Source organism: Carex rostrata, chromosome 32 (genome assembly GCF_964058835.1).
Source record: "Carex rostrata chromosome 32, lpCarRost1.2, whole genome shotgun sequence".
Taxonomy (NCBI): Eukaryota; Viridiplantae; Streptophyta; class Magnoliopsida; order Poales; family Cyperaceae; genus Carex; species Carex rostrata.
Window position 1 is genome coordinate 2,403,463 of NC_135949.1, and position 14,232 is coordinate 2,417,694.

General features: G+C 36.8%; 3 protein-coding genes and 1 long non-coding RNA gene across 4 annotated transcripts in view; 1 reads left to right on the plus strand and 3 right to left on the minus strand.

The window, feature by feature from the left end:
• Nucleotides 1–691: 691 nt before the first annotated feature.
• Nucleotides 692–3,614, minus strand: LOC144548031 (serine/threonine-protein phosphatase 7 long form homolog). Its single transcript, XM_078296717.1, has 8 exons — nt 3,470–3,614; nt 2,943–3,374; nt 2,674–2,843; nt 2,278–2,581; nt 1,679–1,783; nt 1,373–1,599; nt 1,141–1,294; nt 692–1,061 (listed from the first exon to the last, which is right to left on the minus strand). Exons 1-8 carry the CDS (start codon nt 3,590–3,592, stop codon nt 747–749), a joined length of 1,830 nt encoding a protein of 609 aa, XP_078152843.1. The 5' UTR covers nt 3,593–3,614; the 3' UTR covers nt 692–746.
• Nucleotides 3,615–5,299: 1,685 nt separating this feature from the next.
• Nucleotides 5,300–7,213, minus strand: LOC144547947 (uncharacterized). The gene is made up of 3 exons (XM_078296636.1): nt 6,695–7,213; nt 6,050–6,102; nt 5,300–5,578 (listed from the first exon to the last, which is right to left on the minus strand). The coding sequence occupies exons 1-3, from the start codon at nt 7,152–7,154 to the stop codon at nt 5,459–5,461; spliced, it is 633 nt and encodes a 210-aa protein (XP_078152762.1). The 5' UTR covers nt 7,155–7,213; the 3' UTR covers nt 5,300–5,458.
• A 2,509-nt stretch (nt 7,214–9,722) lies between these two features.
• The window catches only part of LOC144547948 (uncharacterized), a 29,424-nt gene continuing 24,914 nt past the window's right edge, over nt 9,723–14,232 (plus strand). Inside the window, exon 1 of the long non-coding RNA XR_013509187.1 lies at nt 9,723–9,830. This is a non-coding gene — a long non-coding RNA (uncharacterized LOC144547948). The remainder of the gene's footprint in view (nt 9,831–14,232) is intronic.
• On the minus strand, nt 10,251–13,256 carry LOC144547732 (serine/threonine-protein phosphatase 7 long form homolog). Its single transcript, XM_078296435.1, has 6 exons — nt 13,171–13,256; nt 12,811–13,057; nt 12,130–12,735; nt 11,674–12,052; nt 11,446–11,602; nt 10,251–11,370 (listed from the first exon to the last, which is right to left on the minus strand). Exons 1-6 carry the CDS (start codon nt 13,237–13,239, stop codon nt 10,987–10,989), a joined length of 1,842 nt encoding a protein of 613 aa, XP_078152561.1. The 5' UTR covers nt 13,240–13,256; the 3' UTR covers nt 10,251–10,986.

Below are 14,232 nucleotides of genomic sequence, written 5' to 3' on the forward strand. Positions count from 1 at the left end.
ACTCTTAGAGAATTAAAAATGTCAATTATTGGGAATATTGGATCACTTGAATTATTAGCATAAAATGAAATGAAAATACATATAGTTAATTGTCACATGTGCTGCTTAAGTTGAAAAGTGTACACAAATACATCTTTTTTTTTTTTTTTGATGAAGGCAAAATAGTCATATTTTAGGATAACATCAAAAGTTACATACTTTCTTACGTCGGTACAAGTTTGTGGAGCAGGTGATTGTCTTTACAAACTCCCCTTCCCTCCATCTCTTCCTTCCCTCCCCTCCCCTTCTATTATTCAATTTGTGGAACACAACTTTATCATCAGGAACGGACTCATATGGTCCCAGAGGGGGTTGTTGTCCCTCCTGGATTTTAAGTTTTAATGGTGATATTGATCCCGATCGACTTTGCCTCCACCACTCCTTGAAATTTTTTTTTGATCCCCTCTGGATTTTCGAATTTGTAACTCGGGTTAAATATAGGATTAAAATTAAAATAAATTTATTGAATTATGATTGGCAGTTATAAGTTAGAGAATAAAAAACTACAAGTTAGAGCATTTGAAAATATAAGTTAAAACATTAGTTTTATCGAGTACTTAATTAGTCAATGAGTTTAAACCCGATTAGCTATTTAAACCTAAATTGGTATTTTTTTGCCCCCCGAGGAAAATCTTGAATCCATCCTGAACCTAATGGTATGCTCCATAAGAGGAGAGAGGAGGGTGACCGGACTCTCTTTAATTGCTCTAGGACACAAATCCGGACAATGCCTCTACACCTCGGTCGAAAGCCTGACCGACAGTCTCAGCATTCTGAACTGCTGCAAACAACGTCTCGTCACCAACGTATGGGACATAGATATCAGGCTCGTCGGATATGTCATCAATCGCATCACACCCGCCCAATCCAGCGCATCTGAGTAGAGAGTCGAGGCACGACCTGTACCCACATTGGCATACCGCGGGTACATTGTGCTTCAGGATGGCTTTCCCGAGCCTCTTCCAACCCCTCATCATGGTCATCATTGTCGCTATGACACAACTCTTAACCAGATATAAGGCCTGCAAAAAAATATTATATAAATATTGTACAAATATAAATATTGTAAGTTTTTAATTAGGAATTTAAAATTAAACATACCGTGGATGCGAATGGTGCGCCGGCTGGGATAATACCATGGATACGTCCTCTCCGATCTCTCGGCCTCGGTACCCACTCATGAGGGTTATCGGCGATACACCCCTCCAGATATATGGTGTACGCGCCGTTATTCTGGTACCAATCTCTGTAAGGTCTGCATGAATTACAAAAGTTTCAGATATTACAACTAGAAAACTGTAGTTAATAATTAAATTTAAAAAATAATTCTTACATCGGCGCGACATCCATGGGACGATCTTGCTCAGCTATAGGGGGGTTTGCAGACCCCGCCTGGGCCACGTAATCAGCATGCACAATGGCCCAGTTCTTGCCCGCAGTTGTGTTCCTCGGTGGATGAAGTTGTAGCCACAGCTCCTCACTGATCGGTGCCGGTGGCGGGGATTGCTGACGCATCCCGAACTGTCTCATGACTCGTCCGGGGTAATGGTGCTCAATAAACTATATATTTAATTATCTTAGGCAGCTTTTATGAAATTAAGTTGCAGTGGCGAGAATTAATGAAATTAAATTACGATACCTGAAAACATATGAGCGGCACCTCTGCACGCCAGAAACGCTCCTGCTGCTGACATCGCTTTGGTAGTAATTCCAACAAGCACTGATGTACCCCATCTACCTCGACCTGAATTTACAGATTTGAAACCTGATATCAATCCAAACAACTAAATTTGAAATTTTTTTGAGTCTAATTTAAAAAAGAGGAGGGTTCAAATGCACCCAAATTTTTGTGCACCCAAATGCACTCTATCTTTTATCTCCGTTTTCAAAATCAAAACAGTCAATCCGAACCATTAGATGTGATCTATATATTAAGATGTGCTTGGAGACCAAATTTTACATTTTTTGAAATATTTTTACTATTTATTAAGCCACTTTGAAAATCGCTGATCCAATGGTCCAAAAAATGTAAAATCAGCGATTTTCAATGTGGCTTAATAAATAGTAAAAAAAATTCAAAAAATGTAAAATTTGGTCTCCAAGCACATCTTAATATATAGATCACATCTAACGGTTCGGAATGACTATTCGGACTTTGAAAATGAAGAAAAACGATTTGAAATATAGGGTGCATTTGGGTACATTTGAACCCTCCTCTTTAAAAAAAATAAGACTTACAAATTCTCTGTAGGGCTCCCAGGTCACGTACTCCGGATCATCTCTTAGATGCTCGATCTCATGTCTCCAGTATGCGATGCCAAGTGACGCGCCATGCCCTGACCCAACCCAAATCTTCGGGAAGCAATACTTGGCACCATATGCAGGACAATTGTCTGGCTCGGGCTTGCCCCATTTTGGCACATCTACCTTATTAGCCAGGACTGGACGACCGACGATTAGATGGGCGTACGACCAATGCTGCAGCAACATGCATGGCCCAATAAAAGTCTTGTTCTTCTTCAGGCATGCATTGTTAAGACCCCTGTACAATGTAGTGTTAACAACAAATGTATTACTTGTACTGACATATAAAACACAACAAAAACTAAAAAATTATAAGAGTAAATTTTGTACCTGTACAAGCACGCTAGAGTAGCACCACCCCAATTGTACTTGCCCGCAGCAGGCAAATCGCGCAATAGCTCGAGGTAACACAGTCGCACCTGATCTCCGTGTGAATCTGGGAACAACCGGCACGTAATCATCTCCAGAATGTACGCACGCAGGTAACGATCAATGGTCGACTGCTATTTATTTAAATTAGAACATTTTTTGATATTATTTAATTTAAATTAGAAGTAAATTTGATATTTTTACAACAATATAAGATAATTTTTACATACCTGATCTGGACAATCCGGATACTCCTTGAATTTGGCTCTCAACTTCGCTAAGCTGATGGAACTTGGCGAGATCTGAATCTTCTCACCTTTTTTCTTCTCTTTCTGGAGCTCCGCATGCGAGTACCCCAGCAACTCTATGCACAAATGCCTGAAGTCCTCGTACTCGATGCCCGTCACAGGCACCCCAATAATAGTCATACCCCACAAGCAGCTGACGTCATGTAGGGTGACTGTCATCTCGGCATGAGGGAGATGAAAGGTGTGCGTCTCGGGACGCCATCGCTCAATGAGACCGGAAGACAATCCCTCATCGTGTATCTCTTCGGTCATTTGCGATAGCTGGTACAGGCCCATCGCTCGCAATGTCCCTCCGTATGTCGTTTGGTACTTTAGTGACATACGGTTGTGACGAACCGTAGTTGCATCTAAACCCTGCATTTAAAAATTCATCGAGTTAATTTGATATTCATAGAAAAAAATGGTGTTATTAGTTTTTTTTTTATAAATATTACTAATTTAAAACTTACCCCAGTGGCAGCCTCTAGAATGGAGTGCTCTGCGTTCGGGTACCACAAAAAGTCGCTGACCCTGTCAGTGCGACTCTGGATACCCGAAACAGATGCCAACGCCCTGTCGACGTACTGGGACATCTCGTTTGGTATAGGGTCATCATGTGTATCTCTACTAGATGATGATATATCCCTACTGGAAGATGATATATCTTTACTAAATGTTTTGTATTTGATAATTTTTTGCTATTAATATTGGTACCAATTTTGGCCAAATATGATAAAAATTCTGGTTAAATGTGTTGCTATTATGGTACCATAAGTGTAATTTAAAATTGGTACTAATATAATCTAATTTTGATACAATTCTAAATCACAAATTTTGGTACTAAATAATTTAATTTTGGCTCTAAACTATTTAATTTTGGTAAAATAAATCTAATTATATTTTGGTATTGGTCTAATTTAATTTTGATGCTCAAACAGATAATTTTGGACATATTCCAATTAAATTTTGGTACTATTCTAATTAAATTTTAGTTCTAAATCCTAAACCGTAAAAATTAATATTTAATTCTAAACCCTAAATCCTAAACCTAAATTCTAAACCTAAACCCTAAACCTAATTGCTACCCTAAATTAAAAATTGAAACAAGAAAAGAAGAAGAAAACTCACCCGAGCTCGAAGGATCGAAAGCGACGCAAGAAATGGTAATGAAATGGGTTTTGGTGGCCCCTATATATAAGAAAGGGAGTCGCAGAGCGGCCCTAGATTGGGGCCGCAATGACATTGCGCGGCCCCCAGTCTTTGGGGCTACTAAACGGTGTGGGGACCTTGGTAGTTATTGAATTTCGCAAAATCTGGGGTGATTTGGTTTATTTTATTTATTTATTATATTATAAATAAAAATTTCGATGAGAACTAAATTATACTTATTTTGGAACAATTCTAACAATTTATAACCATTTTAGACTTAAAATAATTTTAAAAAAAATATAGGACTTGCAAATGTGAAAAGAGGAGAAATTTTGGAGAAAGAAAGTGAGGAGAGTGTTTTTTGTTAGAATGTAAATTAAAAAAAAATTGAACCCCTACCCAGATCTATATAAACATCCGGGCCGGCCATTTTTTCCCCGATCCACTTTTTTAGTCAATCGACCAAACTTTCCCCATCCCCGTTTTTAATCACCCGGCCATTTTACCCCGGTATGGGCACTTTTAAAATTATCCAACAGAGCTGGGTATATTTGATAATTTTTATTTAATGTTGGATATTAAAAAAAAAATCGGGAGAGAGTACAAAAAAATTGAAATGAGATGGGGCAAATTTGGTGGAGGTGCACACTTATTTATAGACCATAGAACCGTCAGAATTCCTGACGGTTCTATTCTTTAAGAACCACCAAAATAACTGGAGGTTCAGTAAGGATAAGAACCGCCATGAATCCTCGAAGTTAGGGCACTTTTAAAAAAAATCGAGGACATATTTGGAACTTGTTAATCAATTGAGGATATTAAAAAAAATCGGCTAAGTTACATTACAAATAATTTAATAATTTGAAATATCTAAAAGAAAAAAAAACATACATAGTGAAATCTGTAGATTAGAAAATTTTCTCAATCTTTTTCAAAAAATAGACAAATCTACGCAATCGGACTCGAAAATAAATAAGAATATGAGTGTGAGAAAAAATTTTGGTTCCATGTCATGGCTGTTGGAGGAAGGAGGCAGAGAGAAAGAAGAGAGGTTAGGGCAAAATTTAAAATTCCGTAGATGGGTTTACCAAAACAGGAATTCGTTACCTCCTCCTTCGGGATTCTCTGTCGCCAGGTGGTACTGATGTATTTTGTAAATTTACCCGCCATCATCCCCTTTAACTTTTTTTTTTTTAATTATGGTTTCTAAATGAATTCCCCATTTGAGGTGCGTAGATCCAGTCTACCAGCTATGTTTTGATTTTTTTTTTTTTAAAAGGCTGGCTAACTTTTGAATTTAGATTTGATTTTTAAAATGCTAAGAAAAAAATTCGGCTAGGTTGGTACCTCTTTTGATGTATTCTGTGTGATAGGACTTCGCTGTTTGGCCTCTTGTTTTTTACATTGGTTTGGCCTTGCCTCCTTGGGCCCTGGATAGGAGGGAAATAAACAAACATTGTTGTCGCTATTATTGTACAAGGTTTTTAAACTTCTAATGCAAAATCAGTGGTACTAGTATACCACTACTTAGAAAAACAATTGTAATAATATTACCAAATTAAACTTGTTCATAAACAACAATTCTGCATTAGGATTCAAAAAATCAACAATTAAACTAATAATAGAATGAAGAATTAGTTATATACTTTTCTACTGGAACTAATGTGTCAACTGAACTCTAGAAACAATTAACTAAAAAGGTAAAACAAATCCTTTAAGCAAACTACAATTTGTACAGTTGACAACAACTCAAGGATATTAATAAATAATTAAAAAATAGAGTGCCATAATTAACAACAATATATGCCCATACTCGTACAATTAAAAATTGTAGCAACTTTACACAACTCAAAGCACTTCATACAGTACCAGTAAAACTAGAGGCTTAGGAAAAAAAGTACCTGAATATGACAAACATCACCATGTGCTGATGCTGCCGCTGTGTCACCAGCCCCTACCAATTAAGGAAAATAGGTTAAGCGAGGCAAGAAGAGAGAAAGGCTAGAGTGGTGGTCTAGGGAGGATAGCAGAGGAAGAAGAGGGTCTTGTGGGGTCGGAGTTTAGGAAACATGTCGGAACTTGAGTGAAGATAGAGGAGGAGATGTCAGGGGTGAAAAAAATAGTGGGTGGCAGCCAGCATCTCATTAAAAAGGTTGGACTCTGACATCGTTACTGTTGCATCAAATAAGTTCATAGTTGGAAAGGCTTAACTTGACAAAACACGCTTCATGGATTTGCTTTTGTTCATTGAAACAAGAATCATTATTCATATTATCATATACCAAATATTTGGTCATTGTCAATTTCCTCATCAAAACTTTGAATTTGATATTTCCCCTTTCAAAGACAATAACATTCAATGTCTAAATTTTCAATTTCAATTAAGTTAGTTTCATCTAAATAATTGATCAGCCTTTTAGAAATACTAAGCAAACTTGAGTTTGCAATTGCATTGAGAAATATCAAATAACAGAAGTCTGATAGGTGCATGATCAATTTATCTAAAGAGCTATGAAGAAAATAATTTAAATTAGAGTGGGACCCACCTGAAGGAGTATCCTGAGTTATGGTTCCTCTTTGTCCAGATGAAACTATTGTATCACTTCCAGGTGGGGCCTCCATTTGTTCCTCTCCATGAGTATCTATCTCAGCTGTTCCACTCACAAGTGGGACCGTCTTGACCTCAATTTTACATGCCTCGATTGATTGGTCAGGTTTCTGGTGCATGCTTCTCCGCTTCTTCAGTGGTGGCTCATTTGTAATTTGGTGTACAGGTGGGGCCATCTCCATAGAGAGCTCTTCGTGAATTTCGGGTATTACCGACTCAGAGACGAGTGGTAATGGAGGTGGAGACGGTGGTAGGTCGAGGTTTCCACATCCAGATTCTGGTACCAGAAAATGAACCACCAGCTGTGGTGAAGGAGGCGCCGCCAGAGACTCAGAGAGGGCTTCGTCAAGAGCTTCAATTTTCACCGGAGCCGAGTGTGCTTCGTTGTCGTTTTCCATTGGGCTTGGCTACAGCGTCGGAGAAACGAAGCTTGCGCCAAGAAACGAAGAGGTTTTAGGCTTTTTGGAAGAGAGAGTTTTTGGGAAGAGACGATAATGGGTCGGATCAAAAAGAAAAATCAAACGCGACCCGATTCGGAATGGACAATAAGAAAAAGGGAAAAAATAAAAAATAAAAAAGCTCACCAGGGGAAACTCTTGGTCTTGGGGTCTTCGGTCTCGTAATCAGACCTAAATTTAAGTATCTACCAGAGATAAACAATCAGATAATTTATTATTTTTAATTTCAAAGATACAATTTTTTAACGTTTTATAATTGAAACCAATGTTATTAGAACTGGACCGGGTATCGACCTAGTAATACTTTGGATCAATGATTTACTGGTTGGACTAGTGGGTTAACTGGTTCAACCGCTTTTTTTTTTAATAATACTAAATAAAATGAAAGTATTATCTCTTGATTAATTTAGCTAAGTGTGAGGATATAAAAATATATATTTTGAACTAATACATCAAATAAAAGTTTAATTTATCTAATGAATAAAAAATGACTAAAAATTCAAATTTAGTGGAAAACCAAAATATGTCCGATTGAGCTAAATGACTAAAAATTCAAATTTAAAGCATGAATAAATTGGCATTCAATAATCAAATGTGTATCTTTTAATATTTTTTTATAGAACCTAAATATGTCCGATTAAGTTAATAAGATACATTCTCATATACAACATCGAGATTTTTATTATTATTAATAATTGAAGATTTTAAAAAACACTAAATAGGAAAGTGGAAACCAACTCTAAATTTAATAACGATACTAGTATCAAAATATAAGAAATACATTTTTTTGAAGCTTAGTATCGATTGAACTTATTTCTAATATTATTAAAAAAAATATCGTAGGAATACTTCCTTTTCTATCAAAGAGAATATACAGTTTTATATTTTTATTTTAGAATTAAAAAAACAACATTGTATAAATTCTTCATTTATTTTTATAGAAAAGAGTCGTCAACAATCCATATTAATTTTTTTGTGCAGTTTGAATATTTTTTTTTATTTTTTATAAAATAATGTCATCACGACTGATTATGTTCGAAAATATAATTGTTTGAAAGATGATACCATGTAGCAACACAAAAGACAAGATAGATCTGTTCACAGATTAACCCATGTTAGTTGCGTTTTACTTTTATTGGGTTGGAAAGGTAAAAGCAATAAATGGCCCTGGGAGTTCATGCATGCTTCAGATTTTAAAATTTTAAAAATGAAAGAACCAACTCAAACCGGTTCACTGGTTTTTGTGAAAACCGTCCGGTTTGTTTACTTTCTTTTGGTCTGTATGCATATTTGGTCCTTTATTCGAACTGAACCTGATTTGGTTCCGGGTCTAGTTTATTTCGGCCCATCCGTCCGGTCTAATCCGGTTTTAATGACAGTGATTGAAACAATCTAAAATGGATTTCATTTTTTTTTTTTTAAAAAACTCTAGAATTTATCTAACTAAATTTCCACTTTTGAGACATGGAGTAAAGAACTTCACAAACCTCGAAATGGTTTTCTAATTTAAAGTTCAAAAACTTTTATTTCTAATTTCAAGTTTTCCCATAATAGGAAATTAATGGCTGCCATATTTTGAATTAAAAAAAAATGTTTCACAAGTCAATTTTACAATCAAGTACGTTGCTTTTTTTTTTTTTTTTTTAATTCTTCTTTAGTAAGTTCTTAAGAAATATGTCTTTCTGTCTTTCAGTTCAAAATGAGACTTATTAGCATTCAGAAATTTATCGACAAATTAGCAAGTTAAAAAGAACTAATCTGTGCCGTCCATTTGTAATTTGCTTGAGTCAGGTACCTGAGATGATCCGAATTTGAATTACCCAAGGGTGGTACTTTTACATACAAATGCTGTATGTTTTGTAAAGCAAGAAATTATTGGATTTTGTTTTCATGAAGCATGATGGAAGTTATGCTACATCCTTTGGGAACTCAATTTATTATTTTTTCAAACTTTTTCTGGGTCATATGAACTCGAGAATAAGACCATCATTCGGTTACATAACAACAGTTGGGATTGGAATAACAAGTTCCTGTTATTCCCTGAGTAACAGCAGATTTATTTCCGCTCACAATACCAGTTTCTATGATTACATACATCCTACTGCCTCGTAAATATAAGAAGATTTTTACTCAAAACTCACATGTAATAGTTGTATAAGAAGAATTTGAAGAATTCTGTTCTTCATCGTTTTCTTCATCCCTATTGGATCCATATTATCATAAATGCATCTCTGGATCAGTAAACATGAACGCCATATAAAAATGTATCATAGGATCATTTTTAAAAATATTTTTACTATTTTTTAAGATTGCTCTAGAATTTTTCGATGAAATGATTTTTCTACCTATCTAATAAAAAAAAATCTAAAAAATATAAAATTTGGTCTCTAGGTACAATTTCATATGAAGATCCTGTTTAACAGTTCGATCAGCTATTTGAATTTTGAAAATAGAGACATGGATAAACTTCCATATATGCACAATACAAGAATATTAGCTGAAAGAAGTTAAATTAAACAAAGATTTTGACCGCTTAAACCTTCACTACCTAGCAGATCAGGCTGCAAGGCCTCAAAATTGAACTTCTGACTGTCACCAGTACATATAATGCATAGAGTTAACAAAAAAAAAAAAAAATTCGGCTCTACATTCATCACTGCAATCGCTGATTATGGTCATGAGATCTGAATTCAGATCCAGTGAAGTAACACAATTTTTGGTTTTAGATCTGGACCGTCCGATTGAATCCGCAATAATCCATCCGAAGTGGAGTGCACACATCCAGAGCAACGAACCCGAATCCCGAGACAATCTCGAGCGATGGATTTGAATCGAACGGTCCTGATCTAAAACCCAATAGTTGGGTTACTTTAGGGGATCTGGACCCATGAGATCTCTCCCTCTTTGAGACTTCATTAATGCAATTGAAGCCTTCTTCGTCCAATTTAAGTGAGAAAATTGCAGCTGTATCCTTTATATGGTCAGATAGACCCAATCCCACACCCACCATTGATCCTGCCACACTTGGCTATTTGCGCAACCCAGCCAATAAAACAAATTTAAACAATTAAATTGAAATATTACAGTAGCAACACAGAAGTAGAGTGAGGCTACAGTAACATGAATATTACAGATTGACTGTACTATGGATCTATATCTCTATTTTTAAAGTTCGAACAATTGATCCGAACCATTAGAAATAATCTCCATATGAAAATATACTTGGAAACCAAAATTTACATTTTTCTAGAATTTTTGTACCTTTTTTTAGATGGGTAGAAAATCACTTGATCTAAAATTTCTGGACCATAAAAAAGTAGTGATTTTCTAACTATTTAAAAAATATAATATTTGATCTCTAAGTACATTTTCATATGGAAATTACGTTTTAACGGTTTCTGTAGGTACCTGATCAAGTACCTCTATGGAATGCCATGTCGTAAGCATAAATGTATAATGTCCTGCTGTTCAACTTATAATGTCCTTGGTGGCATTAACATCCTTTAGCCTTTAGGTACTGGTTTTCGACTTTTAGCCTTGTCCGTGTCATTTAAATGAAATTTTATATTTTATATGAATGGAAATCAAGATGGTAGATGCATGGGGAGGATGGAGCTTGTACCAAACATTGCTTCAAGCACTAAAGAAGGTAGCAACTAAGCATATGGTCGCAATTCCTACTGTAGCTGTCAGATATGTTCTTGATCAGGTACTTACAGATATGTTCATATGAAAAATGTAAAATTTGATCTATATGTTGAACACCAGGACATTATATGTTATGCTTACGATGTGGGACATTCCGTAGAGGTGTAACTGCTGCTGATGATGAAGGGACATTTCCTAAGTTGATCCCGTCTATGAGTATCTGAGTCAGATTGTGGTAATTTCCGCTCACAACATTGGCCCAGCTCGCTTGGGGAATATGGACTTCTGGTTCAATGGGACGCTGATCCGGAATATCACCGCTGATATCAATCTCATCCGGATCAAATGGAAGTCCTTCCTTGTCAACCATGGCTCGGTAGAGTTCGACCAGCCCGACATCACCTAGAGTATCACGACACACTTTTAGCAGTTGCTTTCCGTAAGCCTTCTGTCCAGGTGTCTGTACCATCTTAATTCCTCTGGCTGTGAGACGCATGTGGCGAAACATCTACAGAATAAATTGAAATAAACAAAGTGATATATTTTAAAACGGTTGCAATAATAAATAAATTGAAATACTTACAACGCGAGCGTGTTGCTGGTCGTGTGGGACATACGCGAGCTCTGCTACGTCTCCTTCCGGTGCTGGTACTGGTTGGCTCAGTCTGGCTGCATCATTCTCTCTCGAATGAACTGTTGGCATGCCATTATGGAAGAACCATGCAATGTACATGTAATGCCTGCATTTGACTTTCGTTATTAACTTAACTAAAATCACATAACACTAAATTCATATAAAACTTAATCGTACCTGCTGGGATCATAAGGCCTTTGCTCTACAACTGGAATGGCGTTCGCGTTGATGTACTCCTTATGCACATTTCTCCAGTCCGTAAGCGTACCGTCCGAGTGAACGCCTGACATATGGGTCCATGTTCTAAGTTCTTTAAGATGATCCCAGGGCAGAGGATCCGGTGGTGGCACCGTCTGAAATAATCCATATTGGCGCATCACCCTATCAGGATGATGAAACTCTACTATCCAGAAGTGGGTGCAATACACGCGACAGCACCACATAGGAATGTCTCTATGCCCGCGAGCAGGTAGATTCTGGTAGTACGCCTCATACGGACGCCAATTTACCACATCTGGAGTCAGATGGGAGAACTGCCCTCTGTATTGTGATGTACCTATGTTGTAAACGTATGACATTTAGATATTGCCAAGTTATTTTTTGAAAAACAATAACTTTATTATTTAAATGTACCTCTATGCGGGTTCCCTTCCCATATATGCGGCTTGACCCATTTCACTCCAAAAGCATTTCTCCGCCATAGGTCTGGCCCGCCAAATGGAAGTATGTCGTGGTTGGGTTTGGGCCGGCCTATAGCAAACCGAGTCCAAGACCACATCTGGAGAAGCAACAATGGACCATTAATCGATTTCTCTTTGGCTCTACAAGCACGGGTTAACTCCCGATACAGATGGGCAAGAACAGCACCTCCCCAATTGTAGTCGTGTTGAGGTGCCAAATTCTCCAAAAACTGGAGGTACATTGCAGGGACTCCATTCGCACTCGCATCCGGGAACATGACAGACCCCAACAGGTCCATGCAATATGCTCGCGTGAAACGATTGATTGTCTCCTGGTCGTCGTTTGGGGTTAATCGTCTGCTAAAGTTATGCCGCAACCATTTAAGCCGAAGATGGAATCTTGAGCATTGAATTCTTGCGTTTGGTTCTCCTTTGTCTATCCACTTGTAAGTCCAAGGACAATCATTGGCATGTTTGTATACCTGCTCCGGTTGCACTCCTAAGCAGTCCAAAACCATAGCTGACCAGTCAGCATCGCTCTCTCCAGAAATGGGCAAGCCTATAAATATACAAGTGAAATGAAAATTGGAACACATGCTTGTTTAAGTTTAAATTATTAACAAAAGTGTTTTACCCTTAACGGATAAGCCCCATAGACAGCTCACATCTTCCAACGTTACTGTGCACTCGCCCACCGGAAGATGAAAAGTATTCGTCTCCGGTCTCCATCTCTCAACAAGGGCAGTGATCAACCCTTTATCAATTGGACACTGGTGGAGATTTCTCATCTGGTACAGGCCTAACCTCACTAGAGCGTCTTCCATATGATATTGGTAAGGAATGCGGACTTGGTGAGAACCAATACGCAGTTCAAAATCAGACTGAAACAATAATTCAATTCAAATCAAATTTAATCACTATAATTGATCATAACTTACAAATTTAATCTAAATTCCATAACAAAACTATAAATTCAAAAGAAATTAAAAAATACCTCCTGAGATACTCTCGATGATTTGTGGTGCTCCGTCTCCAATCGCAGTAATGACCTTTCGTCATCCATTAAACAAAGTGTTTTTTTAACCCTACACTTAAAAAAATAATAATAAATCCTACTCTAAATAAATAAATTCCTATACTAAGTAAATAATCCGATAAATTTATTTAGACTAAAAAAAATAAATTTACACTTCAAATAATTTAATCCCCAGCTAAAATATACAAAAAATAAATATTTACACTACAAATAATAAACAGCGAAGATCAGATTGGCCAGTGCTAAAGGCAATCTAAGTTGAATCCACTTGAAATCCCCTCCCCTTAACTATGTAGGTAGGTTTTCTGGTCTTTAGCAAGAGGCCCCTAAAGTCAAGTCAAGGTTTTTTCTTTCCCAACTAAAATATACACAAATAAATATTTATACTGTAAAAAACTAATTTTACACTACAAATAATTAAACCACAACTAAGTTACATTACAAATAATTTAATAATTCGAAATATTGACCAAAAAAAATCATACATAGCAAAATCTGTAAAACAGAGACTTTTCCAAATCTTTTTTGAAAATTATACAAATCTACGCAGTCGGACTTGAAAACAGATGAGAATATGAGTGTGAAAGTAAAAAAATCAGTTCTATGCCATGGCTGTTGGTGGAAGGAGAAAGAGAGAAAGAAGAGAGGAGAGAGGAGAGAGATTACAGCATATCAAAATGTGTGGGGTGGGGGGGGGGGTACCAAATTTAAAATTACGTATATGGAGGGGTAAACCGAAAGAGGGATTCGGTAACCCCTCCTTCAGGATTCTCTGCAGCAGGGTGTAGTGTGGAGGTCATGGTAGGGGTGTACCGAACCTAGATTTTGATACCCCCTGAAGTGTACCGAATTCTACTTTCAGAATTGACGCTATTTGTAAATTTCCCCGCCATCATTCCCTTTAGTTATTTTTTTTTAATTATAGTTTCTAAAAAATGCCCCATTTGAGGTGCGTAGATTTCGATGACCCCTGAAGTGTACCGAATTCGACTTTCAGAACTAATGCTTGTTGTAAATTTC

Excerpts from the sequence above, each read along its gene's own strand:
- LOC144548031 (XM_078296717.1), bottom strand. The coding sequence starts at position 3,592 with ATGTCCCAGTACGTCGACAGGGCGTTGGCATCTGTTTCGGGTATCCAG. Across the intron at positions 2,844-2,942 it reads ATCCGGATTGTCCAGATCAG|TCGACCATTGATCGTTACCT; the intron begins GTATGTAAAAAT and ends AATAAATAGCAG. Across the intron at positions 1,295-1,372 it reads CCCATGGATGTCGCGCCGAT|ACCTTACAGAGATTGGTACC; the intron begins GTAAGAATTATT and ends TAATTCATGCAG.
- LOC144547947 (XM_078296636.1), bottom strand. The coding sequence starts at position 7,154 with ATGGAAAACGACAACGAAGCACACTCGGCTCCGGTGAAAATTGAAGCT. Across the intron at positions 6,103-6,694 it reads AACTCAGGATACTCCTTCAG|GGGCTGGTGACACAGCGGCA; the intron begins GTGGGTCCCACT and ends CTTAATTGGTAG. Across the intron at positions 5,579-6,049 it reads GTGATGTTTGTCATATTCAG|GGCCCAAGGAGGCAAGGCCA; the intron begins GTACTTTTTTTC and ends CCTCCTATCCAG.
- LOC144547732 (XM_078296435.1), bottom strand. The coding sequence starts at position 13,239 with ATGGATGACGAAAGGTCATTACTGCGATTGGAGACGGAGCACCACAAA. Across the intron at positions 11,603-11,673 it reads AGGCCTTATGATCCCAGCAG|GCATTACATGTACATTGCAT; the intron begins GTACGATTAAGT and ends AGTCAAATGCAG. Across the intron at positions 11,371-11,445 it reads ACCAGCAACACGCTCGCGTT|ATGTTTCGCCACATGCGTCT; the intron begins GTAAGTATTTCA and ends TTTATTCTGTAG.